Raw genomic sequence first — 14,255 nt, 5'->3', positions numbered from 1 at the left:
CAGCTACTCAGGAGGCTGAGGCAGGAGAATTGCCTGAACCCAGGAGGCCGAGGTTGCGGTGAGCCGAGATTGCGCCATTGCACTCCAGCCTGGGCAACAAGAGTGAAATTCCGTCTCAAAAAAAAAACAAAAAAAAACTTCTTTGATTAAAAGAAATCTATCTCAGCCCCTTTTAGTTCAAAATGATATAATTCCTGTAAAAATGTGACCTCACTGTGCATCAACTTATAATTCACTTAATAGGCAACGCCACACCTACAAATCTTTTTAAGATTGGCCTCTCTTCAGCTTGGACTGAGAGTCAGGGTGCTGGGAGTAAATGCCCTTGAGAGTCCTAAAAGCCTTCTAGTCTGAAAGGGCCTAAGAGGCAGACTTCCAGAATTATTAGACATTGCATTATTTATCTGAGATCGAGGAAGCCTGCCCTTAAATCTTTTTGAGGTCTTATTACAAGGTCTTACCTTTGACTTACTTCATCTTTATCCTGAGATCTTTTTACCGACAGGGATCTGGATTTGATGTTTGTTCCAAAGCCATTTATTAGTTTGAGAGCCATTTGCTGGCTGGAAAGACTGTACTGAGCCCTCTATATTTCCGCTGAATTCTCTGAAAAGCTGAGTAGTTCCTTCTTTTTTTTTCTTTTGAGACAGAGTCTCACTCTGTTGCCCAGGCTGGAGTGTCCTTGGCTCACTGCAACCTCCACCTCCCAGGTGAGAAGTTCCTTCTTTAGTTCAAATTTCTAGTCTTATATTTTCATCATAGGCAGCTAGAAGAAGTCAGTTGGTACTTTCCCTATTCTGCCTAAAAATCTCCTTAGCCATATCCATGAACTCATTGGGTACCTTTCTATTTCCCACGTAACCACAGACAGCAGCTTTGCCAGACAATGTGTCATTACCTAATATGGCCTCTTTTTTCTAGAGGAAATTTCTAACAATTTCCTCACTGTCCTTCAAATCACGACTAATAATCTTCTAGAGACCCTTCCAGCCTTCACCCATTGCCTGCTCCCAAAGCCAATGACACCTGTTTCAGTTTCTTTGTAACAGCAGCATCCTGCCCTTGCAGGGGTTTGCTGAAGATGCAAGGAACCAGCTCATGCTAACTTTCTAGACTTTTCCCTCCATTTCCTCTTTCATGACACCTAGGTTTCTATTTGGTCCATATTACAAGATATGCCATGGTCTGACCAAATATTTTGTGATTTCACAACCAAGGTCCTGACTTTCCAGCCTGACATATTGGGTGATCACACCTCACTCCCTTCCTCCCTCTGCTTAGCCAAGTTCACATTTTAGATTCTTTTACTTGAGGATTCCACTTTAAGACATCAAATCCTCTACTAGGTAGGTGTTTTTTCAACTGCCGCAAATTACAGAAAACCTGACAAATGCTAGTCGCTTCAATTGTCTTACCCAAGAAGTCCGGAGTAGGATGTTCAGGTTTGATTCAGAGGTCCGGAGATGCCATCTGAGACCCCGTGTCTTTGCATTTTTTGGCTCTCTAGCATATAGGACGTTTTGTGATCACATCATGGCTGTTGTACCTCCAGACCTCACTGTCCATGTTCCAGGCTGGAAGACAGAATAAGGGTGAGGTGCAAACGCCTTTTCCACAGGAGCCTTCGCCTTTTCATTATGATAGAAGTGCCCTCCCCCAGAGACTTCCACTTCTATCTTTGGCCTCAAATGTGTAATTTGGCTAGTCTTAGCTGTAACCAAGTGTTTTTAGCTGACCATGTTGACATCTTAGAAGAAAAAAAAAAGGGGTCTTAATAATGAAGAAAGAGGGGATGGGTAGTGGACAAGTAATACACAGTGTTTTCCTGAATTGTTTTCTTATTTCCTTGGGAAACTGATGTTTCAGAACCACTCCTAGAGTATCTCAGATAGAGTCCCCAGAGACAGAAAAGGCCAAGTGCGGGGGTGCTGGGAAAACTGCTTGTTCTCACTTACAATTCTGCCTTAACTGCACATCTGGGGCTGGTGAGGCAAGGCAGGACAGGCCTTCAATGAGAAATGATCTCTTTTCATAGCAATAAAAAGGGAGAAGCCCACCTTCCTACTATCCTGTAGGGAAGGGAGCTAGTAACTATAGGTCAGAAAGTCATGATGATGGTAATTAACATGTCTACAGCAGTTCTCAAAGTTCCTTTCGTGCACTGTGGTTTCAGCCTCATGGTAACCCTGAGAGGAGCTGTCATTAGCCCTTTTTACAGATGAGGAAACTGAGAGGAAGCAGCATCTGTCATTCGTGGAGCACTCCCTCCGGCCAGGTACTCTGCTAGGCCTATTCAAGCATCATCTCTTTGATTCCTTGGAGCAATTGAGTGAGGGCTATGCTATTAGTTTCTGCATGTCACAGATGAGGAAACAGAGGCCAGGAGAGGTTAAATCAGAAGTAGTGTCAGGACTTGACCCATATCTTAAGAAAGGTCGTTGGCTGGGCGTGGTGGCTCATGCCTGTAATCTGAGCACTTTGGAGGCCAAGGCGGGCGGATCACCTGAGGTCAGGAGTTCAAGAACAGGCTGACCAACACAGTGAAACCCTGTCTTAAAAAAAAAAAAAATAGAAAAGTTCTCATCCCTGTGGACACCGGGTGGCAGTCTGGGCCTTCCTCCCTTTCCCACAGCCATCTCCAAAGCCTGGGGCTTTGTGTAAGGTGAAGGGGACCTGGATGAGCAACATCCAGACGCTTGGTGTCCTTATCTTGAGTCAATGGGAGAAGCAGGCCCACTTGCTCCTGGTGGATTAGTGCAGTCTGGTTTCTTTTGGGCCTTAGGCTCACAAAATGTCCTGGCTTCTCTTGGGGCTCAGTTCCAGGTTCTGGGGCTGTTCTGGCTGGTGGAGACTGGCCTCAGCTGGCTGCCCCTGGAGCTGGGCAGGTTCTGAAGGAGGCTGATTTCCTTTCCTTCTGGGCGTTTGACAAACTAGCAAGCACTACTTTTCCAGATGGTCCCAGCAGTCTTCCCCCATTCCGTTTTCTCTCCCCAAACCTGCTCTATGTGCAGAAGCACAGAGAGGAGGGTCTAGAAATAGCTCTGTTCAAAGGTCTGTTGGCCCAGTTCTCTCCCACCTCCTCCTAGAACTGCTGCCAGAGGAGAGCCTCAGGAACACATACCTCAGCCCCCACGCTGCCTTACTTTGGTGTTTGCCTTTTTGAATTAATCCCTGGCAGCCTGTTAGCCCTCCAAGAAAAGAGAGAATGAAGGCAAAGGTGGGCTCTGAGACCAGGGAGTGGCTGAAGTGGGGCCCCCATGCCTTTGTCTTTAGGTCACTTGATTGCTTCACTGACTCACTGCTGTCATCTATGAATTGCTCACAATCTGACATTGACCTGGTAGTCAAAAGAAGCAGTAGGTCTAAGCGGTAAGTCCACAGGCCTCTTTGATCTCAGTTCAGATCCTCTTCCCACCTCCTGTGGCCCCATCCCCAATTCTGTAGCAAAGGCCTCCCTGGCTCCACATCAGTCCCGGTAATCAAATGCCCCTTCCCACGCCTTCCCTATATTTGGCTCAGATGATGAGAAAGGAAGCTAGTCATTTTGACAAGGTTCATTGGTCCCATGGGGCTATGGGATTGGGGTGGGCTCACCCTGTCCCTGGGGCCTAGGCCCTTTTGGCACAAGCATGTGAAATATCCAGATGCTCAGGACACTCCATCTTGTTCCTCCCTGAGGGGCAGAACCAGACACTGACCTTCAGGGAGGCAGTGCAGTTTCTGGGAGCATCTGGTGTTGGTGGTGATATCGGGGAGACAGAGCCAGGGAGAATGGATGCGGGGGAGAGAGAGGCGGTGCTGTTATAAGTCCTGCCAGATCGGATGGTATCTGCTCTCACCCTTCATGCATCCACATGCTGCCCCTACGGAGAGAGAGCTCCTTGCATTTCTCAGCGGTCAGTTCCACGTATTCAGTGGTGGAGCTCTAGAAGGTGAGCAGTAAGGGTGCTGGGTTCAGCCTGAGTGTGTGGACTCTGGAGCAGGTGTGGGAGGAGGACGGTCCTGCTCCAGGCTCTGGTGGGGTGGTTCATGTGGGATGCATTCCGAACCACTGCAGATAGGGAGATGCAGGGGAGACGCTGGGGAAGAACTTCCAGCAGGGCAGAGAGTCCATCACCCCAAGAAGAGTTTGTGAAAGCAAGGGAAGGGAAGTTACAGCTCTCCCTCCACCTGCACGGGGGAGGCAGGACCGAGTGACCTGGTGACAAAAGGCTGGTTCTCTCCCTCCCCTCCTGCCCTCCCGGGAGCCTCCCTCGAGGTGACTCAGTGCCTGCTTGTTGAGTTGGACTGAGGCCTCGGCCCTGACATCGTCCACAGTAACAGCAAGTGATAGCGCTTTCACGTTGGATTCTTAGGGAAGGAGTCTTCCAAACCCATTCTGGAGGTGAGGAAATGAAGGCCCTAACAAGATAAAGGATGTAACATGCTTGAGGGCAGGTGGCAGGAGGAAGGTAGAGCCTTGAGGTTCTTTCCATGAGGGTCCACCAACCCCAAAGTCCTGACCACTCTGTCTGCACGCCCACCCCTCAGGCCTCACCTCCCAGAGTGAGCTCCTGCCCTCCCCACAGTCTCAGTCTGAGTCTTTCCCAGTGGACAGACCCACGTGCTGTATCCCAGAGAGGTCTGCCAAGCTGAGAAATGCCAGGGGCTGGCGGATGAGGACATGGGCAAGGAACCGGCTGCTGGGCTCTTCCCTGGCCACTCACATGTTAGTAAAGCGCCTCGTTCCCTACCATCATCTTCTTTCTCCCAGCTCTGCTTTATTTTTCTTCATAGCATTTATATCAGCAATCTATATTGCTGATATAAATCTATATATTTATAATATAGACCTATATTAATCAGCACCTATTTGGTTAGTGTCTGTTTTCCCCGATACACTGTCATCTCTGTAGAGCAGGGACTTTGGTTTATGGCTATACACCCAATGGCTCTAAATATTTATATGAACAATGAATGCCTGCTAGGCCTGCCACCTGCTAGTTATGTGACTCTGGGCAAGTTATCCATCTCTCTCTTTATTTTTGAGAAAGTGTCTTGGTCTGTTGCCTGGGCTGGGGTGCAGTGGCATGATCTCAGCTCACTACAACCTCCGTCTCCCGGGTTCAAGTGATTCTCCTGCCTCAGCCTCCCGAGGAGCTGGGATTACAGGTGCGCACAACCATGCCCAACTATTTTTTGTATTTTTAGTAGAGATGGGGTTTCACCATGTTGGCCGGGCTGGTCTTGAACTCCTGACCTCAGGTGATCTGCTCACCTCGGCCTCCCAAAGTGCTGGGATTACAGGTGTGAGCCACCTCACCCGGCCTCACTCGCCTCTTAACATTTCTCAAGCCCTTGCCATGTGTTGGACATTATTTATTCTATGAGCTTTATATGTATTAGTTTATTTAAGCCCCACACAAATCTATGAGGTAGTTACTATGATCATCCTCCATCATTGGCAGATGAGTGAAAGAGCAGAGGCAGTCTGCTTAAGGGAGGCGGCTGGCAGCAGAGCTGGGATATCACAGGTGCTTGACCTAGAGCTGAATTAGTTGCTGGTCCACTCTGGCCCCTGCTTCTGCTGCGCGACTGTCTCTTGTTCTCTGCCTCCTGCTCCCCATATTTCCTGGCTTATAAAACAGGGCTAATCACAGCTTCTCCTTCCCTTCCCTCCTCCATTGCTCACTCCTCTCCCCAACAGGGAGGGGAGTCCTCCCAACACTCCTTGCTCCCAACACTCCAAGCATCCTCTCCTTGCTCCCGCTCCAAGCAAGCTCCAGGCAAGGCTTGGTGCTGGGGGCCGAGGGCCAGGTCGAGGTATCCCTGTCACTCTGGCTGCCTGCAAGGGCAGGAAGCCTTCTTAGTTGGCCTGGGAATCAATCTCCTTCCGCTTTTCCCTCTCACACTCTTCTAGGTTTTAGGTTCTCTTCCAATGAAATGGGGAGTAGTTTCTCAGGCTTCGGTGCGAGGGAGAGAATAGACAAGTGATGTGAAAGGGTATCCATTTCTGGCAATATGGTGGTCTGTGCCCACTCCAGCTAAAAACAACGTAAAATCCTGCATAGACTTAAATCTTTTCAAAGCATAGAAGAGCCCACAAGGCAGTAAGAAATGAGTAGGTAAAAATCTAAGTAAAAGCAGATTCTGTACTGGGGCCCTTGGTGCCTGAGGTCATTGGCCAAGCCAAGCCAAGCCTGAGCTTTGACTTTGATGGTTTGGGGAGCGAGGAAGAGAGAAGCGGAAGCCCAGGGCTCACCCCAGGAGGGGACACAAATGGGTGACCCTCCCATGATGCTGAGATCCGAAAAGGCTACACACTCAAGCTAAAAGCCAGAGGGAATCCCATCCTGCCACCCACAAGACTTCATGGAAATTTGTTTTGGTGCTGAGCAAGCAGGGGAAGAAGGAAAACAGCCCTTAAGGAGCTCCAGCCACGGGCAGCCTTCATGTGGCTCTGTAGCCCAAATTCATTCCCATCACCTGGGGTGGAAGGGCTAGAAAACTCAAGCTTAGACAGCTGGAAGTGCCCCTGGAAGGAACACACTTCTCCCTATGCCTCAAAGACATCCCGCTGATGATTTCTCCCAGGGAGGCAAGCAGTTCACAGCCAAAAGCTGCGATGTGGTTAGGCAAGATCAGTCTTCTCACCTGTAAAGGGGAGGCTTAGCCACGCGCTCTCCAAGATCCCCCCTGAATGGAGATTTGTAGGGGTGCAGCCTCAGTGAGGCGGAAGTGTGTCCCCACTTGGTATTCTGGGGGCCTCTGCAGAATGAAGAGGTGGGGCTGTGATGTGATGTGATGTGATGTGATGGATAAGCCAGCCAGTCTCCTCCAACAGAGCTGAAGGTACTCGGCAGCAGGCTGTCCTCAGCTCCCGACTCTGGGGGAGGGCAGGGGAGAATGAATGGGGAGTGGTGTCTGAGCCCAGACTGGCCTTTGATGTGCGCGTGGATGGGTGGGCAGGTGGCGTCTGTAATGGGGTTGCTGAGAGCTCCCCGAGGGCATCCTCAGTGTTGACCTACTTGAGTCCCCCATAATTGCTTCCTTCCTTTCTTGGGAGGCTACAAATACGGATGCCCTGTCTCTAAGCTCCTACGGCTGAAACGCCAGTACCAGTGGTGAGTGCCAGCTGCTTGGGTCCTGCCCTGGGTTGAGTGTCAGGACAGCTCGGGGACCCCCAATAGCCAGCCTGACTCCTGCCCCAGGGTCTGGCATTGGGAGCAGAGAGATGGCCATAGCAGGACAGTCAGGGGGAGGGAAGTCAGACACGGTGGACGCAGAGGTTTCCTTGCATAGTGAAGGGCTGTCGGGGAAGTTTGGGCTCGGGGGTGTGCAGAGCTGAGGTCTGCCTTGGGGTGGGAGTACTGGGCTGAAGGTTCTGGTGTTCTCCTTAGTCAGCCCCCTCACCTGCTCTTTGCCTCCTTGCTGCATTCCTGGGGACAGGTCAAGACTGGCTAAGGCTGCAGGGGTAGAGAGAGGATTCCCACACCTCCAGGCACTGTGCTTCTGAAACAGCAGCAGTGGTGGTGCCAGGCAGGCTGGCAGGAGCCCAGAAAGGTGTGCTGAGCCCCTCTGCGGCTCCTCGTTCCTGGGGATCATGGCCCTTTCCTCTGCTGGGAACCTGGACACCTTGCTCCAATCCTGGGCTGTTTACACCAAATTAAACCCTGGCAGTGCTTGGCACCCCCACTCTCCTTCCCCAACTTTCCTGCCAGCCACAACCACACCAGCCATTTGCTCCCAGCAGCAGGCCCAACAGTGGGCGAATCTTCAGGGAGAGTCTTGGCCCTGGCCACCCTGTGCTGAGGACTCCCGTCCCGTGGGAGAGCCAGGAGTGAGTCACTGGTCTTGCATGGAAAAAACTCTTGCCTTCCTGGCCGCCTTCGGGTTTTCCCAGGCTGGAGGCATCATCCCAGAAGGGCGGTGGAAGGGGACAGTGGAAGTGGGGGGAGCTGAGCAATTCCAGGAAGGGCTTCCCCTCCAATAGAACAGGGTACCCCTGTACAGATCCTTCCCTCTAGGGGTCAGGGGGGTAACCTCAGGGGAGGCCAGTCTTGGATTGGTAAATACCTGAACCCGTCAACTCTCAAGAGACCATCTGCCTCCGGTTCCTGACTGGGCCTGCGAGGTGGGATGAACCCCACTTCACAGATCAGGCCCCTGAGACCCGGAGAGGCAAATGGCTCACCAGGCCTGCATAGCTGGCGAGAGGCAGAGGAGAGCCCACGAGTTTTTCTTTTGGATGCAGCTTCCCTGAGTTCAGGGCAGGAGGCAGGGTGAGGGGAGTGGTGGGGAGGCCGTGGGGGCTCCTCAGGCCTGCCCCTCCCTCCCTGCTAAGGCCTAGCATCTCCACGGGCCTGAGGACAGAGAAGCACAGGGCTAGGCTCTCCCTGTGCAAGTTCCCGCAGGGTAGGAGGCTTCTAGGACATCTCATGGGCTGGGACAGACGGGGACCAAGCCACCCTGGGTGTTGGGGATACGCAGAGAACCCGAGAATGCTTAAGGAGCCCCACGGTGGGGTGTGTGGGTGGTGGGGTGAGATGCTGTCTCTTTAAGGAGTTTGCAGTGATGTTGGGGCAATGAGACCTCCACATGGGGAAAATAACAGAAGGACAGCAGGGAGATAAATTAACAGGGGCTGGTGTGGTCCAGGAGGGCTGCTCAGAGGAGGGGGAGCCATGAGGCCTGAAGCCTGGTGGAGGTTAAGGTGGGTCTGGGAACGGTCTCTGAGAAACATGGAAGGCAGGGGTGAGCAGGGGGCTGGCCTGGAACTCTGCTGTGAGTCACGCCCTTGCTCTATGACAGGGAGGATGACCAGGCCTCTGGAGCAGGCGGTAGCTGCCATCGTGTGCACCTTCCAGGAATACGCAGGGCGCTGTGGGGACAAACACAAGCTCTGCCAGGCCGAGCTCAAGGAGCTGCTGCAGAAGGAGCTGCCCACCTGGACCCCGGTGAGTATGCAGAGTGTCCGTCCCCTCCTCACCAGGCGGGAGGCACGGCCTGGACTCTGCAAAGACAGACTTGGGGACAAGCCTGAGCACAGGTCAGCAAGGGGAGGAGGCTGGACTGTGAGGAAGGAGTGGGAGGAAGAGAACAGACACAGCAGAAGCCTCAGCTTCCTCATCTGTAAAATGGGAGGACAATCATCACACATGCTGCCTTGCAGGGTTGTGAGAGGACTGAGCGAGAGCACCATGAAGAATGGCTAATGCATAGTAGGCACTCAGTAGCAGATAGTAGGTGCTCGATTAATAATCTCAGAGGGAGGATTTGGGAGGGGATCATGATGGGTGCATTATCGGAACAGATAGGTTGAAGTTGGCCCTCGGAAGGGTGTAGTTTGGGGTGGGGTGGGTCCACTTGGGAGAGGAGGGGGGAAGTGGCCTGCGAGGCTGTTCCGCCTCCTCATCCTGCTCCCCCACCCTTCCCCACCCCTCCTTTGCACAGACCGAGTTTCGGGAGTGTGACTACAACAAATTCATGAGTGTTCTGGACACCAACAAGGACTGCGAGGTGGACTTTGTGGAGTATGTGCGCTCACTTGCCTGTCTCTGTCTCTACTGCCACGAGTACTTCAAGGACTGCGCCCCAGAGCCCCCGTGCCCCCAGTAGCCTCTGCCCTGGGGGTTGCTCGGGCTGTTGTCTTTCCCATACGCCCTCCTACCCTTTCTCCTGTGCCCCTTTCAATCTGGACTTGCCAAGGTCTTCCGTGATCAGTTCACCCATTTTACCCAGGATGTCAGCGAGTGAGGGGTAGAGCCACTCTGGGCCCCAGCCTGCCCGCCGCACCCCCGCTGCCTCCCTTGTGGCTGGGAGGAGGTGGAATCTTCTCTGAGGCCCCAGTGAGACCTCGATGGGAAAGGGCCTATTTAACCCCTAATAAAAGACTGGCATCAGCTTGGCTTTGTTTGGTTCTTCTCCGGGCACGCGTCTGCTGAGCTCTTTGCTCCTCTCTGGACTTTTCCACTGCAGGAAGGCAGCTGAGGGCAGGCGCAGGAGGCTCCCCCAGGGACGTTTCAGACCCTGCAGTAATGCAGTGGCCTCCAGAGTCCAGCAGGAGGGCGTGGGGCCAACACTGGGACCCCCGTCCTCCCTTCCTCTCTCTTTCTCTGGGGTCTTTGAGAGAGGGCCGCCTGAGTTTCCCCTGGGACTCAGGGCTCTTGATCAGGTGATCTGAGGAGGGAGGGGCTGTGGGTGCAGTGCGGGTGTTTGTTCCCTGCCCCGGGCTGTGGGAGCCCAGAGAGCAGCACTAATGGGATTAGGGTGTTTGAGGTGTTTACTCCCAGCCAGGGCGGGGTGCCCGTATGGAGGGGGAAGGGGATATCTTGAGGCAGTCCCCATCCCTGAAGCCACAGCCCCCTGAGGGCCTTAACCCCCTACTTCTACCCCTCACTGAGTTTACAGCCCACCCTGAGAGGTTGACCCAAATCCTGACTTCCGTATTTTGTGCCATTTCACCTCTCACTCTCCACCCCAACCTGGATTCTTCATTCCTGACGCTCATCCCAACTTTAAATGGCACCCCCGACACCTTCTCCGAGCCTGGGGTCTGTTCATGAGCGCCCACGCCTGATTGCCACCCATTCCATCACTACCTCACCCAGGACCTTTCCCACCGACGTTTCTGAGGTGGTCCCAGAGCCTCCTTTGGGTATGAACCTCTTCCCCTCCAGAACCTCCAGTAAGGCCCTGGGCCTTACTTGGCACGGCAGATAGTACTGGGCCTGGGGATCCCCTCCCCAATTTTTGTTTTTTAATTTTTATTTATTTATTTTTTTGAGACAGAGTCTCCCTCTGTCACCCAGCCTGGAGTGCAGTAGCATGATCTCGGCTCACTGCAACCTCCACCTCCCGGATTCAAGCAATTCTCCTGCCTCTGCCTCCTGAGTAGCTGGGATTACAGGTGTGTGCCACCACGCCCGACTAATTTTATTGTAATTTTTACTAGAGATGGGATTTCACCATCTTGGCCAGGCTGGTCTTGAACTCCTGACCTTGTGATCCACCCGCCTCGGCCTCCCAAAGTCCTGAGATTAAGCCGCTGCGCCTGGCCTTAATCTTTATTTTTTTAAGAGATAAGGTACCGCTGTGTTGCCCAGGCTGGAGAGCAGTGGCTTGAGCAGTCTCGAATTCCTGGGCTCAAATGATCCTCCTGTTTTAGCTTCCTGACTAGCTGGGACTATAGGCTCCAGCCACGCTGTCCAGCTAATTAAAAAAACTTTTTTGGCCGGGTGCGATGGTTCAAGCCTGTAATCCCAGCACTTTGAGAGGCCGAGGTGGGTGGATCACCTGAGGTCCGGAGTTCAAGACCAGCCTGGCCAACATGGTGAAACACGGTCTCTACTAAAAATACAAAATTGGCTGGGTGTGGTGGGACAAGCTTGTAATCCCAGCTACTCGGGAGGCTGAGGCAGGAGAATCACTTGAACTTGGGAGGCGGAGGTTGCAGTGAGCCGAGATCACGCCATTGTACTCCAGCCTGGGCAACAAGAGTGAAACTCCATCTCAAAAAGAAAGGGGAGACTTCTCTCTCCGTGTCCCCAACGCTCCAGGCACAGGCTGCCCCTTCCTCCACCTCTCTAAAACTCAGGCTATGTGCACTGGGTAGTGCCTATTACATCCAGGTCCCTGCTGGTGGTAACCATTGGGGCTTACCCCTTGCCCACAGGGGCCCACCTGGGGACAGGAAGCTTGGTTCCCAGGCTCGGCTGGTGGAGGGTGCTGTGGCACTTACCATGTCAGCCCACAGTAGGAGGGCAGTATCTGCTCTCCCCCATCCCCTGCTATGGGCAGGGCCTGGCGGGGGTATAAATAGGTCAGACCGCTGGGCCGTCCCTGTTCTTCCTCTCTCTACAACCCTCTCTCGTCCGCTTCTTCTCTCTTGGCCTGGTGAGTTGTGTTGGCCTGACTGGCATGCAAGGGGTGTCAGAGGCCAGGGCTGGGGCAGCAGAAGGGGAGGTGGGTGGGGGCCAGATGTGCTAAACAGATCCGGATGTGAGATTCTGATGTGGAAGCTCTGGATAGAGTGTGTGTGTGGGTGTGCATGTATGTGTGCGGGTGCGCATGTGCACACACACACGTGCATGTTAGAGGGAGGAAAAAACAAACAGAAAAGCAAGCAAGTGGCTGGATTTGAGCTCTCCGGGCGCTTCTGAAATTCGGCTTGCACGTGCTGTTGCTCTAGTGTGTGTTGGTGTGTGTGTGCCCGTGGGTATGTGCACTGGCTCACGTTTGCTGGGTTGCACGCTCGGGTGCAGGAAGCAAAGCAAAGGCAGAAGGTAACCGTGGGCGTTTGTCGGTGGTGTGCCCCAGGAGCCTCTGCCCTGCACCCCGCAGCCCAGGTCGAGAGCATGGCCTCTGCACCTTCTCCAACCCTTGACTCTGCCACCTCACTCTGCCCCGCCCTAGGCTGAGCGCTAAGCGGCTGGTTTTTTCCGCTGCAGTCCCCTGGGCAGACCTCCAGCAGCCGCGCCCAGTGCTGGGAGGGAGAAGAATGGCCAGGGCGGGGCCTTTGTGGCTGAGCTGTGGGAGTGGATCGACTGAGTGAGGGGTGGAAAAAATGCTGTTGTTGAGGAGAGGCCTGGGAGCTTGCTGCCTGAATCTCCAGAGCCTGTGCAGTGGGTCCTGCAAACGTTCACTGTTCACCGCCCAGAGCATGCGTTCCCTACACCCTCCCACCAGGTGCTGGGCCCGCTGCTCTGAGCTCCCCCAGGGAGGGAGCAGAGTCTCACCAAGTGCTCCCATCAAGGGATGTGAGTGGAGCTGGGCATTCTGAATACATCTCTGGGGGGTGGGGTAAATAAGAGGGTCTCTGTGCCTCCTGCCCCCAGATCCTGACGGCTGTCATGGCGTGCCCCCTGGAGAAGGCCCTGGATGTGATGGTGTCCACCTTCCACAAGTACTCGGGCAAAGAGGGTGACAAGTTCAAGCTCAACAAGTCAGAGCTAAAGGAGCTGCTGACCCGGGAGCTGCCCAGCTTCTTGGGGGTGAGTGGGTAGTGCCTGAGTGTGTCCCCAAGTGGGCCATTTCCCACAGAGGAGACAGCAGTCGCTCTATAGAGCATTAGCTACAGAGGGCATCCATCAGTGGGGCGGCTGCCTGGGGTGGAAACACAGTGAATACCACCACTCACGGACTGGCGCCCTGCTGAAAGAGGGCTGAGAATGAACCGGTCAGACACCGCCAGGTGCTTTGCACTGAAGGGAAGACTAAGCTCAGAGTGCTAAGTAACTTCCCAAGGTGGTCGGTGTACAGAACGGCCATACAGACCGGGACAGTCTGACTCTTGCCGTCACTCCAACAATGGACACTGAGTTTCTGTTTGGCTTGTAGATGTGAAGATACAGATGTGGAGATGATCACACGCCCGCAGACTTTCCCCTCAAATAATAACAATGTACATTTGTAGCAAACATGATACAGTTTACGTATTGTTTCATGACTATTATTACCTCATGGGATTATTAGAACAAGCTTGGGTGAAAATGTTGTGGTCCTGTCATTTTTCCATTGCACCAGGTACTCAGACTTCCTCATCCAAGGAGCACCTTCTCCACCCTAGCTTAGCCTTGAGGACGGGAGCTCCAAACTGGACCTCCCAAAGGAGGCTTCCGAGCTCTGGTCTGGAGGTAGAAACTGGGTCTGGTCCTGGCGCCACCCACTGGGCTTCTGTTTTCTATGCGTAGCCTCTTCTCCCTCCAGAAAAGGACAGATGAAGCTGCGTTCCAGAAGCTGATGAGCAACCTGGACAGCAACAGGGACAACGAGGTGGACTTCCAGGAGTACTGTGTCTTCCTGTCCTGCATCGCCATGATGTGTAACGAATTCTTTGAAGGCTTCCCAGATAAGCAGCCCAGGAAGAAATGAAAGCTCCTCCCATGGGGTTGGGGGGTCTGCCAGCTGGGGCCTTCCCTGTCGGCAGTGGGTACAGGGCCCCTCCCTGGCTTCTTCAGACCCGTGCTTGATGCTGAGCAAATTCAATAAAGATTCTTGGAAGTTTTGAGGCTGATGGCGTGAGAAACTCTGGGAGCGTGGGTTGGAAACTGAGGGATATGTTGTGGGGAGCAATGGGAGCTGAGCTGAAGTTTTATGGAGAGCAGATCAGGGAAGTCAGGGGAGGGAGGTGGGGTGACTTAAGAGTGTGTGCAGGGCCCAGGCACGATGGCTCACGCCTGTAATCCTAGCACTTTGGGAGGTTGAGGCAGGCGGATCACCTGAAATCAGAAGTTCGAGACCAGCCTGACCAATATGGTGAAACCCTGTCTTAAAAA

At 53.4% G+C, this 14,255-nt stretch overlaps 2 protein-coding genes across 6 annotated transcripts; both read left to right on the top strand.

Annotated features, from left to right (window-relative positions):
- Nucleotides 1–2,191: 2,191 nt before the first annotated feature.
- S100A3 (S100 calcium binding protein A3) lies at nucleotides 2,192–9,883 on the top strand. Of its 4 annotated transcripts, XM_037733113.1 has the most exons (5): nucleotides 7,092–7,103; nucleotides 7,733–7,819; nucleotides 8,791–8,936; nucleotides 9,433–9,604; nucleotides 9,637–9,883. In XM_037733113.1, exons 3-4 carry the CDS (start codon nucleotides 8,796–8,798, stop codon nucleotides 9,595–9,597), a joined length of 306 nt encoding a protein of 101 aa, XP_037589041.1. In that variant the 5' UTR covers nucleotides 7,092–7,103; nucleotides 7,733–7,819; nucleotides 8,791–8,795; the 3' UTR covers nucleotides 9,598–9,604; nucleotides 9,637–9,883. The 4 variants fall into 4 exon arrangements, with proteins under 4 accessions (XP_037589043.1, XP_037589040.1, XP_037589041.1 ...); XM_037733115.1 differs by lacking the exons at nucleotides 7,092–7,103; nucleotides 7,733–7,819 and adding an exon at nucleotides 2,192–2,275; XM_037733112.1 differs by lacking the exon at nucleotides 7,733–7,819 and having other exon boundaries at nucleotides 7,023–7,103.
- Nucleotides 9,884–11,748: 1,865 nt separating this feature from the next.
- S100A4 (S100 calcium binding protein A4) lies at nucleotides 11,749–13,988 on the top strand. Of its 2 annotated transcripts, none has more exons than XM_017513299.2 (3): nucleotides 11,749–11,874; nucleotides 12,816–12,971; nucleotides 13,687–13,988. In XM_017513299.2, the coding sequence occupies exons 2-3, from the start codon at nucleotides 12,831–12,833 to the stop codon at nucleotides 13,849–13,851; spliced, it is 306 nt and encodes a 101-aa protein (XP_017368788.1). In that variant the 5' UTR covers nucleotides 11,749–11,874; nucleotides 12,816–12,830; the 3' UTR covers nucleotides 13,852–13,988. The 2 variants fall into 2 exon arrangements, with proteins under 2 accessions (XP_017368788.1, XP_017368789.1); XM_017513300.2 differs by lacking the exon at nucleotides 11,749–11,874 and adding an exon at nucleotides 12,523–12,666.
- Nucleotides 13,989–14,255: the final 267 nt, after the last annotated feature.

The sequence above is a fragment of the Cebus imitator genome, unplaced genomic scaffold (genome assembly GCF_001604975.1).
Source record: "Cebus imitator isolate Cc_AM_T3 unplaced genomic scaffold, Cebus_imitator-1.0 Scaffold491, whole genome shotgun sequence".
Lineage (NCBI taxonomy): Eukaryota > Metazoa > Chordata > Mammalia > Primates > Cebidae > Cebus > Cebus imitator.
The sequence above is the reverse complement of the archived record's forward strand: the minus strand, read 5'-3'. Positions and strand labels throughout refer to the sequence as shown.